Raw genomic sequence first — 16207 nt, 5'->3', positions numbered from 1 at the left:
AACCCCATCGAGCTGGTTTGGGATGAACTGGACAGAAGGGTGAAAGCAAAGCGACCTACAAGTGCAACACATTTGTGGGAACTTCTGCAACAGTGTTGGGAAGAACTTTCCGAACAATATTTGATTTCCATTGTAGAAAGAATGCCACGAGTGTGTGGCTACTTTGATGAGTCAAAAATTTAGATTAAATTTTGTTAAACAAAACGATTCCATGATTTCTTTTTTTATCTCCAATTGTTTATTTGTTCTAAGCTTTAATTTCAGAGTACATTGAGACATTAAACTGCGTAAATTTCAATAAAAACTGGAAAAATGGAGGTGTTCTAAAACTTTTGACTGGTAGTGTGTGTGTGTATATATATATATATATATATATATATATATATATATATATATATATATATATATATATATACACGTGGATATAAATACAAAAACAACCCTTTTATGTTTAATAGAAGTTCAGGAGTACATTTTAAATGATTTACAGCATCATAAGTTAAAACGTTGTTTGTGGTGCTCTCGCCAATCAAACGGCTTTGATAAACCCAGCAATCTCATTGTCTTCCATCATTCTATAGATGTGTAATTATTTAATTAAGAACTCATAGTAAGGTCAGGGTCACTGCAGTCTACTGTACTGTTTTTATTATTATTTCTTACCAATTTCCTGGCATAACATTTTATGAGCACAATAACACTAAACAAAGATGTCCATCTCATGCCTTACAATATTTTAATTACTTCAGCCCTTAAGTTAACTAATGCCAAACTTAAAAAAAAGAAACTGCCAATGGTTGTTCTTTTGTACAAACTGTATATCTATTAGCAATGTGTGGAATATCAGATTTTAAATAGTTAAAATAAGCAAACTAAGTTTGCATTCTAGACCCTGAATTGTCCCCTTAACAGAGTCGTTTCAGTGTAGGACCAGCTTCAGGTGTATGGTAATTCAAGCCTCCACTGTTAAAGACCATCTCCTTGGGTTTCTGTATATGTGTCATGTTTACTCATCCAAACCAATTCTGTGCTACTCATATTGATAAAAGTCAAACAAGTTAAGAACAAAATGTGAGACAAAAGCAGTTTATCTGTAAAGCAGCATTTTAGTTTATTTCTATTTCAGAAATGCAAATGAAAAAGTCATGTTTTAAAGTCAACATTTGGAATACATAGGCAGAAACATGTGAATTATCATTACCATTATCCTGTTATAGACCTGTAAAGGTTTGTCACAATTTCACGAGCTTTTTGAGTTTACATCGCAAAATGAATTATTTAAATATGCAGTTAAAAAAAAAATAAAAAATACACATAAACATTCCATGCATGTATCACTTAGTTTAGTTTTCAGTTTGTTTCAGGGATTTAGATTTGATAGGAATTTATAAATGGATTTCTGGTAATACTTAAGTATCTCTAATTACTGTGTATTTACATAGTAGTTACTAAGCAAATACATACTTACACGTAATTACAATGTTATTATGCATAGTTACAATGTACTTAATGTGTAAATTATTTTGCATGATATAACTCTAAACGTAACCCTAACCCCACTAACCCTAACTCTAAACCTAACCATTTTCTGATAAAATTGTCAACTTATATATATTGTGAAAAAAGATGTACACGTTTAGTACATTGTAACTATGCATAACATTCTAATTATGTGTAAGTACACCTGTCTTTACTACATAACTACTATGCAAATACACAGTAATTAGAAGCACTGATTTCAAGCTTTCCCTTTGAATCATTGGTCTATTTGAAGTATCTGTGCACACCACCCCCCAGCAAAAGGAGTTGTTCGTACACCCCTAGTGCACACAGGAAGTTGTCATCTGAGAAATCTCCAATTTGACTGTACCTACCTTCGCCTATAGAAGTCCTAGTAGTGAGATAATCCTCCAAGACGGAGGCACTGCAGCTGACCCCACAGTTGTAAATGTGACGGAGTAAAAGGCAAATAATTACATCACAAAAACACAACAGTTTAATCAATCAGTGCTTATTTGATAACTGATGACAGGAGCCATGTTTTTACTTTGAAGTCATGAGCACTTGGAGATGCCACCTGCACATAACTTCAAAGTAAAAACGTGGCTCACCATGCATTCATAATCATTATCTTTGATTTCTTCCACAGCATTTGGTGGAGGAGAGTTATGCACAGCTAATGCCTTTCTTCAATAAAGTGTCATTCTCAATAAGGATACAATTTCAGAAACAACACTGGACATGCGGCAGCACTGCCAAGTCATTTCATTGCACTTCAGCTGCAGCACGTCTTCCATATTAAGTAGGCTACCTTTAATTGTGGTTCTGGTGGGATGAGTCTGAGTTTTTGATCGAAATAGATGGGATGCCATTTTAAACTTGTCTGATCGTTTTTCTCCATTCACTTCAGCCGTAACTTTTGTTTTTTATTTCCAGACCATTCATATTATTTTCGATCTGAGTGGCAATTTTGTCCAGATCAATAGAAATGTACATTGCACTGTTTTTTTGTTTGCGACTATAAATCGAAAGCTGTACGTATTATTTTCTATACAGGTTGCATTTTACCACATTTAACCTTGACTGCAAAATTCAAATAATGTTGGAGACCAGCTGAAAAAGTACCACACCAAACGTATTTGATGAGCAGTCTGGATACTGTGAAATATATGAATTTCAGTCACTCAAGCATGTCAACCTTCAATGAGGGGCGACCTTTATTCTTAGGGTTCCATCTTTTTTCAGTGAGCCTCATGATCTTCTATTAGAAAAGAGAGATTCTGGGTGTTCCCTATACAACCAGACTATGATTCCTAAGGGAGGTGATTCCCAGTCGTTTTCATGGTGTGAACTACCTCAGACCACAGCATGGCATCAAAAACTTACAAATTAGACAATTACCAAAAGATATTATTGGTAAAACTTAGATCTTGAAAAAAAAAACATCAACTCTGGGACACAGTGGAAACTCAACATTGAAAGGAGTGATTGGTAAATTTAATTTGTAAGTAGCTACAACAAAAAAAATACAATTAAAAAATCCTGTACATGTTTAGCATAATGTGTGAATCTTTTGAGGTGAAAACTTTGAGACCTACAAAGTAATCGTAGTTCAGAGATTTCCTGGCATTGTTGTGTTAGCTCTATGTACTTGAAGGAACCCGTAGTGGGTCTCACTAGGTCCCTTTTGATTTTATACTAAACACACTCTATAGAACACCTTCTTGCTCTAGTCTACAAGCTATGGCCAAAAGTTTTGCATCACCCTATAGAATTAACTCATTTTGCTTCATTGTATGCTGAATAAAGTTGAATAATGTTACGTTAACATATTGAATTACATACTGCTTTGTAGTTTTCTATACACTGAACAAAAAACTGACAAAAAAATGAAAAATGTGACATTTCGAAATCTAACATGAAATACTGTACTACTATTATGGCTTCCGGTAGACTTTTGCAATATCATTTTGTAGTTCATTTGATTACATGATGTTAAATAAAAGATCTAAATTATGTTTTTATTATGTCTCAATCATAAAATTCTAAACTTTTGGCCATAGCTGTAGAATGGCTCCATATTGCCAAACATTATGATAATGATAAATGTAGAACTAGCTACCTGTTTACTCAGTGTGTGGCCAAGAGTAACTATAAATGAGTAAACTCACTATGGGCAGTATTTAGCAATGATGCTCTTTATTGAGACGCAGAACAAACACACACATTTCAAACAGATCCAAAAATAGGCATTTAAAAGCAGCAGAAGGTGGCACAAGCAGCATTATCACAACAACATCTTATTTAACCCAGGGAACTAGTCCATCAATATGACCCGATTGTTGCATATCACTAATAAAATTAATAAATTGTCCACTGCTTGACAGTGCAGTGGTGAACACACACAACAATAGCATCTTGCATTGCTCAGGTCAACAAATCTCTCCTCTCGAGCATTAGAGTCCACAGAGTAACTGCTAATCAGTTTCCCATAGTCCACCTTTCACCGATTCCACCTTACAACCTCCAAGCAGTTTGGAAAATTTCTTCATCATCTATATCCTCCAAGTTTTCCTCTGGTTGACATAATTAACATTGCACCTTAGAGTGACTTCAGTTTCAGCAAGTGCTAAAGCTCTTTGAGAAGTTGTTTGCTGCTAAGCCTTTTGCACAGTACTGCATGATGTTTCCATGAGCTGCTTTTCTGGATGCCGTGACATAACATACTAGGTGGAGCTCTGTTGTTGATAGAAACAGATTCCAATGATACAATAACGAGCATGGCCTTCACAACCCAAATATCTCACGCTCTGTTTGTGGAGTCTCTCATTAAAAACTCTTTAAACTCAGCCCTATTTCCGCCTGTGTTTCACAGTTTTCATTTATGTATGTGTAACTACTAGATAGTTTGTGCTGCATACATGTAACTTATATCAAATGATATAAGTTATATATTATATTGGTTAGCAACAGGATCAGGCATACTATATGTGGTAGAGATGAAAATCCATGTAAAAATAAAATAATAATAAATAAATAAAAATCATGTTTGGTCACTGCTATATATTTTTTAATCATAGATGGCTCAAAAAAACACTGCAGCATTGAACTTCAATAGGAAATGAACATGGTGAAAAAATGAAGCTAATTGTTTTATTAGCACCTTTGCCAAACGACCATAATTGCATATCTCTCTCTCTCTCTCTCTCTCTCTCTCTCTCTCTCTCTCTCTCTCTCTCTCTCTCTCTCTCTCTCTCTCTCTCTCTCTCTCTCTCTCGTCTGTAGCTTCTCTAGAAACCTAGCTAGGCAACCAAGCCTGCCCTTTCAGTAGATATCTAATCCGATTGGCTGGGCTTTGTAGTTTTTGAGTTACAGCACTGAAAAACACCCACCGATCTGATGCGTCTCACATGACTGTACTATTGCATTCTGGAGGCTGTAGTTTTCTCTTTGAACTACGTATACGGGAACATTTGATATAGCTGAGAGTCTAAGCTTTCCAATGATATGACTCCTTCTGTCTGGCAGCTACAGTAATCGACTCTCAACAAAACCTATGCAGGTGACCCCTGTCACATGATGAGTGGCTTACATTCAGGCGATCGTAGCCCTGGCTAGGAATACCACCTACCAACAGTGAATATGTTATTGGAAAGCGCCGGGTCTGTACTTTTAAACAAGCCCTGAACCACATAGGTGGCTTTTACATTGCCTGAGAAATATGCACTTAAATTTCGGTGTGCTGGTGACCTGAAACGAATGGGGCTGAGTTTAAATTATTAATGTCTTTCTATTGCTTTAATTACATCTGTATTACATCATGTAGCTGCAGTGCTCCACATTAATGCTCAGTTTTATGGTACTTCTGGGTGACTTTATACTACACTCTTTCATAATTAACCTATACTTCATAACAGCCCATCTTTGTTTCTCTTTCTCGTTTGCTTTCTCTAAACAAAGGGAGTTTCAACTCCAGGCATTCAAGCCTCTTTCCTCTTTGTACCCTTCCTGCCAGTCTGTCATTCTGTGAACTGAAAATGCTTGCTTCTGATACTATCTGCCACAGTAGGGGGTTATGAAGTGTCATGCACTCTACTGTGGGCAAGGTACAGTATTAAAAACAAAATGTAAACTATGGACGGGGGGGGGGGGGGGCAGGAAACACCTAAAGACCTTATAACACATGTGTAATACCTTCTTATATGTATTTGTTTTAATTATTTATTTTTAATTGATGATTTTGGTTGTTTATCGTAATTACTTACCACTACAGTTTCAGAGAAACCCAATCAAAGAGGGAAGATGCTTTGAGATGAGCAAACTATAGGGTAATGCCAATGTGAGTAATGTAATTCAAGTTTTGGAGCACAAGCTTGTCTTACTGATGCCTGACTCATTTTCACATTTCTTTCTTTCTTCCTCTTGTCACTTTCTTCCCATGTACAAAGTCACTGTGCAGGACTGGGATTCAGAGGTGAAATCCATTGATGCTGAAGAGTTTACTAAACGGAGATGACAACTAGACCACAAGTGAATGGAGCTTGCTTGGGGAGCACTCCCTTTTTACAGGGGGAAAACCAGAAACCCAGAGAATGTAGAGTACTGCCACCCTCCAACAAGGTTTCCCTTCTCCAGTTTCAGATAAACCTTATCCTCCTTGTCTAGAAATAACAGAACTCCATTAGTGGCGGCTTCACGGGTGACATCCTTATCTCCAGCAAATGCAGAAATGACAGGTCTTCCATTTAACATCAGATTTACCTGGATACCAGAAAAGACTTAAAGGGTAAAGTTACAAGCATCAATGAGACTGAGATATGTAGATACTCCCTGAGTGTTCGTGCAGTACTGTAGTTATTCAGCGGATGCCATTCTCATTAGGGAAATAAACACAGCACCCCACGAACACTTATTGAGTATCATGGTTTTTATAACAAATACAATGTATGGCAACATTTTAACCCTAAATGAAACACTTAAATGACTTTCTTTATTCAAGCTCTGCATCTGCTTAACAACGCAGTGTTATTCAAAAAAAAGTTATTCAGCTCAAGATATCGCAACACCAAACAAACAACAAACATATTTAAACTAAATTGTATTCTGACAGTTTATCATAATGAATTTGGCATACTGAAACCAAAAATCCCTGGTGTCTATTCAGTTGCAGTATTTAGATCAATTGAATAGACCCCACATTGTGCATATACAAACAAACAGTGACCATTAAATATTGTGTCTAGTTATTTATAAAGCAAGTTACAGGTGTGCCAGCAATACCACTATAGCACTTGACAAAAGCAATCTAGCACAGGTACTAACAATTTTAGCATAAACTAGTACCTTTCATTATATAAAGTAATTCAAAAAGGGAACCTAATAAAATGAAAGATTATGAATCCTGCAGTTTTTAAAAACTGCCCTTGGAGCTGTATTCATAATTTTATTAATATGCAAGTTTAATTAAAAAAAAAAAAAAAAAAGATTGTGTCTGCTAAATAATACATGGGTGCTTTTTTAATTGCTTAGAAGTGTGAGTTTTTAGATTCAAAACTGAAGGCCTATCTATGCACTGAATCACAAGTAATCTTCCTGCTCAGCTGTCGTGGTTCTTTCCCCTCAGCTGCAGGTTGTCAATCTATCTGGTGTGACATGCTGCAGGACAAACATCTACCTGCCTTAACTTCCTGTTTGCTTAAAAAAAAAGAATCACAATGAAATAGCAAATAAAAAAAATAATATTCCAAACCCTGCCATGAGCTGTGTTTCTGCTGCCCCAAACCCCATTCTGAACACAATTCTCAAGGAGCACTGTGCTGTTCCAATGATTGCCTCCTCTCCCTCTGCAAATCTAATTTCTTTGGGCACAATTACTAGGCTCACGAGCACGGACTCTCCACGAGAAAGCATGAAAGCTGCAGCTGAGAACAGCAACATTGGGCAGTGGAAATGCAGCTGCATTGGAAGCCCAGGACCCTGCCCTATTTGCCACTCAAAGACTAACAACAACGACCGAAGGCAGGTATGAGCCCAAGCCCTTAGTAATGGAAAGTTTGTGTGTTGGTGGTCCTAGAGTCACATGTGTTCCTCAGAACCTTTTTTTCACTGAACAAATCAAAAACCTGCACAGCAGCTCCACATTCTCTACCTTACCAAACAATACACTGTGAACCCCTGTACTGAAAAGATCTGTTAAAACAGTGTACGCACCTGAATGGTTTGGCTCTGGTATACTTTGATGACATGAAAGTTAAAACTGTAAATTCCTTTTCTTGGCGCTAAGAAAACGGATTCCAAGGTGAAATAGTTGCCTACGTTCACAAGGATCTGTGGAAGAAAAATGCAAAAGTGCTTTGAAACCATTTATAACAAAAAACACATCCAGAGAAGATTCAAATTGACAAGTTAAAACAGCTTCCCTGCAGGCATCATTTGCTTGCATTCACTGCATACAGACAATTATTTCAATAGTGGGATACCAAGTAATAGAAATACATAGATTAGCATATATTTAGTGGTGTTATTACCCCTGTGAAAGGCTTGCATAGATCAAGACAAATAGGAGGGCATGTTTTCGGGAATCATTTTTAAATGCGCATACTGTATGCTAGATGTTCCTTTGTGGTAGCTCTAGGTGCTGGTTTACAAGCTACTGGTACTTTGAACTACATTTATCAAATTGAATTATTCTCACCACACTGCAGCAAAAAATGAGTTGGTTTCTCTTCTTTCAAGTCCAACACCCAATAAAAACCTGACTTATGCCAAGACGGTTCTCTTTTAAAAAAAATAATAATAAAATAAAACCTGCAACTGACAAAGCTTTCCTTGTATCCCAGACAATATTACATTTTGTATTTTACACAATTTTCTGATTGTCCAAAACTTGTTTGCTATTGCTACAGGAAATAGAGAGAGAGAGAGAGAGAGAGAGAGAGAGAGAGAGAGAGAGAGAGAGAGAGAGAGAGAGAGAGAGAGAGAGAGAGAGAGTGTGTACAGTACAGTTTTTTAGGATTGAGACATAATAATAATAATAATAATAATAATAATAATAATAATAATAATAATAATAAAACTATACGAACATAATGTAAATATTTTATTTAACACTATGTAATCAAAGAAAATACAAAATGATATCGCAAAAGTCTACCGGAAGCCATAATAGAAGCACAGTATTTCACGTTATATTTTAAAATGTCACATTTTTCCATTGTAGCAGCTTTTCGTTAAGTGAATGGAAAACTACAACAAATATCTAGATTAACAATGTGGAGAACAATCTATTTCTGAACATGTTTTTAAAATTCACAGCGCTTGATCAATGTGTGTTTGTGTAACTGAACAGCTTTCTAGGAGTCGCTTGCCCTGTTCTTCGTGACCCACAGTGAATGGTACTGGCTTGCAACAGGTAACCTTTAATAAACACGAGGGAAACATTTGCATTACAAAGGACTGCCCTTCCGCACAAAAGTGAGAGCTAGAGATGGAAGCTGTTTTTAACACCCCTAGAAGTTTAATTTCAAATGAAATAAATAAAAGAGAAGGGCTTTATTTAGCAAATATGTGCGCAGCCGCTATAGCTAGGGCAACAATTATAGGGTTAGCGAACCGCTGCGATAGAGCACGAAAACGTGATTTAGAAGTCGGGTCTCATGCGTGGGCTAACTCATACCAAATAGCAAATTATGTGACCAGCCAATCAAAGCACAGTGGAGGGAGTAAGGTTACAGCCAGGATTCAACATTCCTTTTAAGCGCACCTGTGCGTCTGTGAACGGAGCGTATTTTGAAACAAAATCTGTGTCAAATAGGCTCAGAAAAAACAAGTGACTTTTAAATATTTGGGGACGTCTCCTCCTCCACTCTTTGTCTGGCTACGTAGAAATTATTTATTTATTTATTTAGTTAGTTATTTATTGGTAGACGCCCTTATCCAGGGTGACTTACAATTGTTACAAAATCACAGTACAAAGTATCACATTACAAATATCACATTAATCCAGTGCGCACTCCATATTTCTTTTATTTCTCTTTTTCTCTCTCTCTCTCTCTTTGCCTGGTTCCGTGGTAGTTTCACTGGTATTTATAGTCGAACATGTAATTTGCACAGTTTAGACCTGGTTTTCACATGTCAACTGAAACGCAAACGCAAACACTCAATCGCTGCATTTGTATGTACATGAGGACACTCCCCTAAAGTTCAGCCCATGTCCAGAGCTACGCTGACTCGCCGTGTGGGCATCAAAACACGGTTGCTAAATCACATATGTGGGCAAAGTCTGTTTGCCCACACGTGCACTTGATTCTGGGGCGCTACCTGTTCCCAAAAGTGTTCTCGCGATTGCCGTAGGGGTTTGCTAACATTGCTAAATAGGGCCCGAAGTGTGTGTGGCGGGTCAGCTGCAACTGTGTTTTATTAACACATTGCAATTAGGCACTCCGTTTACACCTAGTCAATTCAAACCACTTCTGCACAACGTTTAGAAGAAATTTTCAATATAATACAAGTACAGTCATTGGATTCACTGGTACTTAAAGACTTGATGCGCAATTGAGGTACAGTGATATACTGCGCACAGTGCAATGAACTGCATCAGTTTACTGGGTACCCTTTTCTTTACATTGACGTGTTACGTGCATCGATCATTTTAGTATCTTTATGATACTAACGGTAGCCTAACGGTGATTGTATTTTCAGTACTGGTTAGATACATTTTGTGTCACGATGTTGCGTCTTCCAACAAAAAGAACTGTAGATCCTGAGATCTGAAGATGAACACCAAACTCTTTGTGAAGGCAGACTTGCCTGCTTAACTTAAATGAATTTGAAGGATTGTGTCTATCACGGCGCTCGCAAGTGATCTTCGATCTATTAATATCGAAGGGGTGGGTGTTATGGGGGGGAAATTATTTGTTATAATAGTTTGCAATTGCATGTGTGTCGCCCCCCCCCCCCACTTAGGCGTACAATCAATTTATTGTACACATTTTCAAGTCAATCCAATGAGAAACGTATAATGAGATTAACAGGAAATGAGGGAGGTGTAAATCAATCAATCAATAATAATAATAATAATAATAATAATAATAATAATAACAATAATAATAATAATAATAATACTTTCATTTCACATCTGTTATGGATGTTGGATCACAATGTTATATGCAGGTTATAGTTTACCACTAAATAGACTAGTGTATTGCGCCTATGAATTTGTCATGCACAGGTACTCATGTTGCCTGTTCATTCAAGCATTGCTCTTGCACTCCTTATCGTATTCCCAACGCTGTCCATTTGCACACAGCCTGCTCATTGAGGTTTCCAAAGGAAGTCTAAAAATACTCTGGCGTGCTCTGTCTGACCCCTGATATTAAAAGCATTGATTCTCGCCCAAATTGAAACGGTGCTTTGCAATATTCACTTCGGTTCTGTTCTGATTCGTAATGTTATCTTACTTGGTGTCTTAATGACTACTGTGATTGTTAACAACGATTACTGACAGATTCTGTCATCTTATGTTCAACAGGCGTCTGATGCGTAACTGTCACTTTACGCAGCGCTGTGAGAAATGTGTAATGTGTTTATCGTCATTATTATTATTATTATTATTATTATTATTATTATTATTATTATTATTATTATTATTATATTGAAATCAGACCTGCTTTTGTCTGACATGTATTTCACTGAACAGCTCTGCCTATCTCAATAGTATTGTCACTTAAAACCGTTTGGCTGTATTGGAATGATTAGTGCGAATTAATAGCAAGCCATTTGTGCTTTTTATTTTACACCAAAACCACTGTAAAGATGAAGATAACGAGACAAACTATATTGTACTAATGGTAGGCTATAGTTTTTTTCACAACTACAGAATATAATTTTCGTGTGCGTGATAGTCTTATAAAACATAATATTCTTGCACGCTCACTATGTAATTCCGTATACTACCTTTCTTGAATATATAAACTGCACATGTCCAATTTCAGAAATTTAAAGTATTAATGCTATAACGTACATAAACATATCCTACCTGATCAAAGTAAATGATTCTAGTTTTGTTGCTCATCTCAGAAGGCTCATGGTTAGTGCTTCTCACGGCGGAGAAAGCTACTTTGGAGTTCGCTGCACGGACAGAGATCCCAAGCGGAGAAGACGACACTTTGGAATCACTTGCTGGATTGGAGTCACAGACCACGAGACACTTACCCTCCAGAACAATGGGCTCCGTGTCGTTTTGTGCCACTACAAGTTCAATATACAAAGCCAACCCAATCAGAAAAATCAGTATTGTGAACATAGCCTTACTGAATATAATAATGAACATTGTAAAACACCAGAAACGGATCTCCACAGCAGTTTTCCCAATATTCCCTTTGGCTTGGATGTTTGCTTGAAACCTTCGGATACGGGTTTCTTTATAGATTTAACAGTGCGTGGAAATGATTGCATTGCCAAGGTGTTTGCACGTTAAGAGTCTCTTGAAGTAATTTCCCGTGGTCTTATGTGATGCAGCAACTTTTTAATTTACTTAAGAATATATTGTACGTGCGCGCCTTAGTGCCCTAAGCGCCAACAGCGCCGTTCTCACTCGCTCTCACACACTCGCGCACCTTTACACTGTACCACATCACATGACACGCTTTATTAATAGTGTAAAAAAGGGGGGTTGTGGAATCAAGCCACATGGGTACAGGTTGATACATATTGTATAAAAACAACACATGCCGTCCCTTTGCTTGGTTTTTAAACAAAAATTGAAGAAGCTTAACATACGAACAATATAAATTGACCATAATACCGTACAGCAATACACGAAACACAGCTGTCTTTCATAAGTCCCACAAGCTTACAACAACTGCGGAGAGCAGAAAGTTGGTTTCTTAATTAGATGAGAAATACATTTGAAATGTTTATAGATAAATAATGCTATACGATCTAATAAGGCACCATAATCACAACCTTTAAACTTGCATTATTGTGTTTATGTAAATCTGGTGTTGTTAATTTAAAAACAGGGAAGTAATGAGTGTGTGTGAAGAGCTTGCTTAATGTTCAGCAAATAATTAGCCTGATTGTTTAATTGGTCTCTGTTGATTTAAGATTCATGCGTAGCTTTAATTGACAGCAGAATTAAAGAACTCAAAAGGAAGAAGGCGATAATGAATTGCACAAATGCAAAAAGGTTTAACCGATCATTGCGGTTGAATGTGAACGCAGCAGGCGGATTTTAACCTCAGAAAGGTGGGGATCCTGTAAATGTAAGGGCAGAATTCTCAGTTTGCGTTTGAACACGCTCGTCTCTGAACTGATTAACACTGCCTTTGGGAAACATGGTGGTACCCATTAAACAAAAGCTTCCCATGGGCTGTGTAGCGGGAGTTTTTCATCTTGCTACATATCTATCAACACTATTTACTGTGATTTACACCAAAATGTCTGAACAAGTAACGAGCTAGTTAGGCGGTTGTGACACCTTCAAATACATTTTTTTTTAAAATATGTATTTAGCACAATAAACTTGTTTTTCAGATGTGATGATGAGGTATTTAAAGAGCAAGTACATTCAAATGACACATTCTTAGTTCTTTACCCTTAACTTTGTATGTGGTTTGCAATCATTCAAAGTGGGTCATTGCAATTACAATGTTTTAGTAGCTGCCTGCCATAGACATGCTGTATGTAAGGACAGTTAGATCAGTGTATATATAGAAGAGCAAGCACCATCTTTTCACTTGTAATTTGAAAACACCCTCTTTTTAATATACCAGCACTGTTACTCAATAATACTGTTATTAGAGTTGAGTGCTGGGGAGCAAATTGGTACACCTAGAGTGTACAGCAGTGTGGAGTAGTGGTTAGGGCTCTGGACTCTTGACCGGAGGGTTGTGGGTTCAATCCCTGGTGGGTGACACTGCTGCTGTACCCTTGAGCAAGGTACTTTACCTAGATGGCTCCAGTAAAAACCCAACTGTATAAATGGGTAATTGTATGTAAAAATAATGTGATATCTTGTAACAATTGTAAGTCGCCCTGGATAAGGGCGTCTGCTAAGAAATAAATAATAATAATAATAGAGTGAAAAATCTGTGAAGCATGCAGGGACTTCTTTACTGTAGATTAGTTTAAGCTGCTCCAACTGTACATAGTGACACAACATTAGAGACACCTATAATATGTAGCACACTTGTGTAAAGGGGATGCACACATGTGTAAAAGCAAAAGGAATTCCTGACATGACACTGTATTGCATATTTAAAAGCTGTATGATCCATGCATGCTAAGATCATGTCCATGCTGTATCATGCCTGCCAGTCCAGTCATGGTAGGGACAGCAGATCTGAAACACAAATGACAGACTTTTGCAGGAATGACTGATGCTGTAGGAGGAACAGCCTCAGATGTGATGAAGACATGGCCATTCTGGAGAACAGGTTTCTCAGCGTATTTCCTTTCCCAGCACGGCATTACATCTGGTAACCATTGAGAAATGCTCACTCGGGTATCCTTCCACGACAATTACTGCCTTCTCTGTTCTGGAACGCAATTTACATATACGTTCTCCATAATATAAATAAATAAATAAATACATATATCACTATTAATCAGAGTTATTTATGTGATACCCATTGTCTTTCCTAATAAGTTGTCATAATAATCTTGGTTTAAGTTCACAATGGGCACAAGAGACTAAACAATACACAAAGACTGAGGTTACATTGTAGCAAAGAAATGTTTTTGTTAATTGATAGCACTTTAAAGTTTAGCAGTGCCAGAATTCAATTTGAATTTGGTTGAAATGATCACATACACACACTGGTAAGAATTGCCATCGGTTTTAAATACACTATAGAGCCCATGAATGTACAGCTGCATTCATAAAATATAAATGTACCTAATGCTGGAAAACAGCTGCTTGTATTTTGACTGCATTCACTCTAGACAACAAGAATTGGGCCCGTGTTGTATAGTTTCTTTAATATCAGTGCATCTCAAAGTAAGACTCTAAGACTTTTAGCATTTTGAAGTTAAAATGAAGTGGCATTCAATAAAGGTTATGTGTAAAATATTAATCAGAGTTAATTACAGTGCTCCCACATTGTACTGCAATCCTGAATATAATGTGTTATAATGTGCGAAAGTCCTGATATCTTCCCATATTACCATTTCATCTTCACATGTATTCTGGTTATAATGTGGAATACATAGCATAGTCTTTCAGCTACATAGTTCAAGGGGCCAAAATGCAAACAATTAATACCTAAACTAAATATGTTTAGATGAATTATGTTTCCTAAAACGCCTGCAAACTGCAACATATGTTACTTGTAACCAGTCAAAAACAGAGCATTCATAAAACTTTTATTACAGAATTTATGTAGAAACCCATTATTTGATAATAAATGCTGAATAAAAAGCTGTCTATTTTTTAAATGTTTCTAACATTTGCATTTGAATAGTCTGTAATCTTTTGGTATGGTATAATTCCCATTTGTATTCTGTTTATATGTTTTGGAATTGTTTTGTTTTTTTAAACGTGAATCTTCAAGCCTTAGTTTTATATTGGATTTGCCCCTGGGTTGTTCATTTCTAGTTCAGTACACCATGCTAATAATGAGCAAAGAGCTTGTTGAATCTAGCCCAGAATGCATAAACAATTTATATGAACTAGAATTAGAAGGATGGAATTGATTTATTAGTTTAAATAGAAGTGAAGAGATCCACTCACTATTTACTATTTAATAAACAGGTACCTTCATTTTATTTTGCCCATAATATGTTTAAATAATGATGGCTCGTTTGGAGGTTATTTATATACAGTGTAGAAGTGGCTACTGATGGGATATACAAGCAGATATATTGGAAAAGGCAGCAACATACATAATACTAAATCCCCCAAAGGCACAAAGACAATAAGATGTTGTTTTTTTCCCCTTAAGCATCATGATACATGGTTAAGTATCTTATACATCAGTGATGCAAGTATCTGGATGTGAAATATGGTTGGAACATGTAACTGGACCTGAATGGACCAATCAGGACCCCTTGGTCTAGAGGAAGAGATGGTATTATTAAGAAGATGTACACAGGAAACAGGGACAGAGGATTAGATATGATTGGGACTGTGGCCTGAATTAAATAAGAGTTAATGGTGCAGCCATTTCTATGCTTTATAATGACTATGACGTTGCCATAACTTTGATTGAATACAGGCCTGGGTTGTTTGCCTCTTAGAAACACGTTCACATTTTATTAAAAAATAAATAATGCTTAAAAAATAGAAAATTATGATGTTCCCACAAATTGTGATAAAAAGGATTGACCCTGACATTTGTTCGTGCAAAGATGTAATGTGGGCACCGAAGATATGGCCTTTGTTAGCATAACGAGACAGAAATACCAGGAATAGTGCATAGGTGTGCCACCATAATGCAGATTCCGAATACCTCAATGTGCAGAACACGTTTCATCACAATTCGGTGAGGGGTTTAAGATATAAAAAGAAAGAACTGCCATCGCGTGACCTGCATTCATGGTATATTGAACAGCTTGCAATGCACATGAAAGTTTCATAGCATTCAGGGGGCTGCTTCTTAAGATACAGACTCCATCTGCAAAACCAACCACAAGTCATAACCTGTAGAGTGTGTCACCATGACCTAGATTCTAATACTCCCAGGAACATGTGCTATGTAATTTCCTT

The 16207-nt window shown here is 36.8% G+C and overlaps 1 protein-coding gene across 1 annotated transcript; it reads right to left on the bottom strand.

Annotated features, from left to right (window-relative positions):
- Window positions 1-3680: 3680 nt before the first annotated feature.
- On the bottom strand, window positions 3681-12139 carry LOC131698614 (cerebellin-4-like). The gene is made up of 3 exons (XM_058991143.1): window positions 11537-12139; window positions 7711-7827; window positions 3681-6261 (listed from the first exon to the last, which is right to left on the bottom strand). The coding sequence occupies exons 1-3, from the start codon at window positions 11828-11830 to the stop codon at window positions 6064-6066; spliced, it is 609 nt and encodes a 202-aa protein (XP_058847126.1). The 5' UTR covers window positions 11831-12139; the 3' UTR covers window positions 3681-6063.
- Between the last annotated feature and the right edge of the window lie 4068 nt (window positions 12140-16207).

The sequence above is a fragment of the Acipenser ruthenus genome, chromosome 18 (genome assembly GCF_902713425.1).
Source record: "Acipenser ruthenus chromosome 18, fAciRut3.2 maternal haplotype, whole genome shotgun sequence".
NCBI classification, from domain to species: Eukaryota; Metazoa; Chordata; class Actinopteri; order Acipenseriformes; family Acipenseridae; genus Acipenser; species Acipenser ruthenus.
The sequence above is the reverse complement of the archived record's forward strand: the minus strand, read 5'-3'. Positions and strand labels throughout refer to the sequence as shown.

What these genes read in the sequence shown, in the direction of transcription:
- LOC131698614 (XM_058991143.1), bottom strand. Translation starts at nt 11,830, where the DNA reads ATGTTCATTATTATATTCAGTAAGGCTATGTTCACAATACTGATTTTT. An exon ending in GAATCATTTACTTTGATCAG is followed by an intron (nt 7,828 to 11,536) that starts GTAGGATATGTT and finishes TTTCTTCCACAG; the next exon opens with ATCCTTGTGAACGTAGGCAA. An exon ending in ACCAGAGCCAAACCATTCAG is followed by an intron (nt 6,262 to 7,710) that starts GTGCGTACACTG and finishes TCTGGTATCCAG; the next exon opens with GTAAATCTGATGTTAAATGG.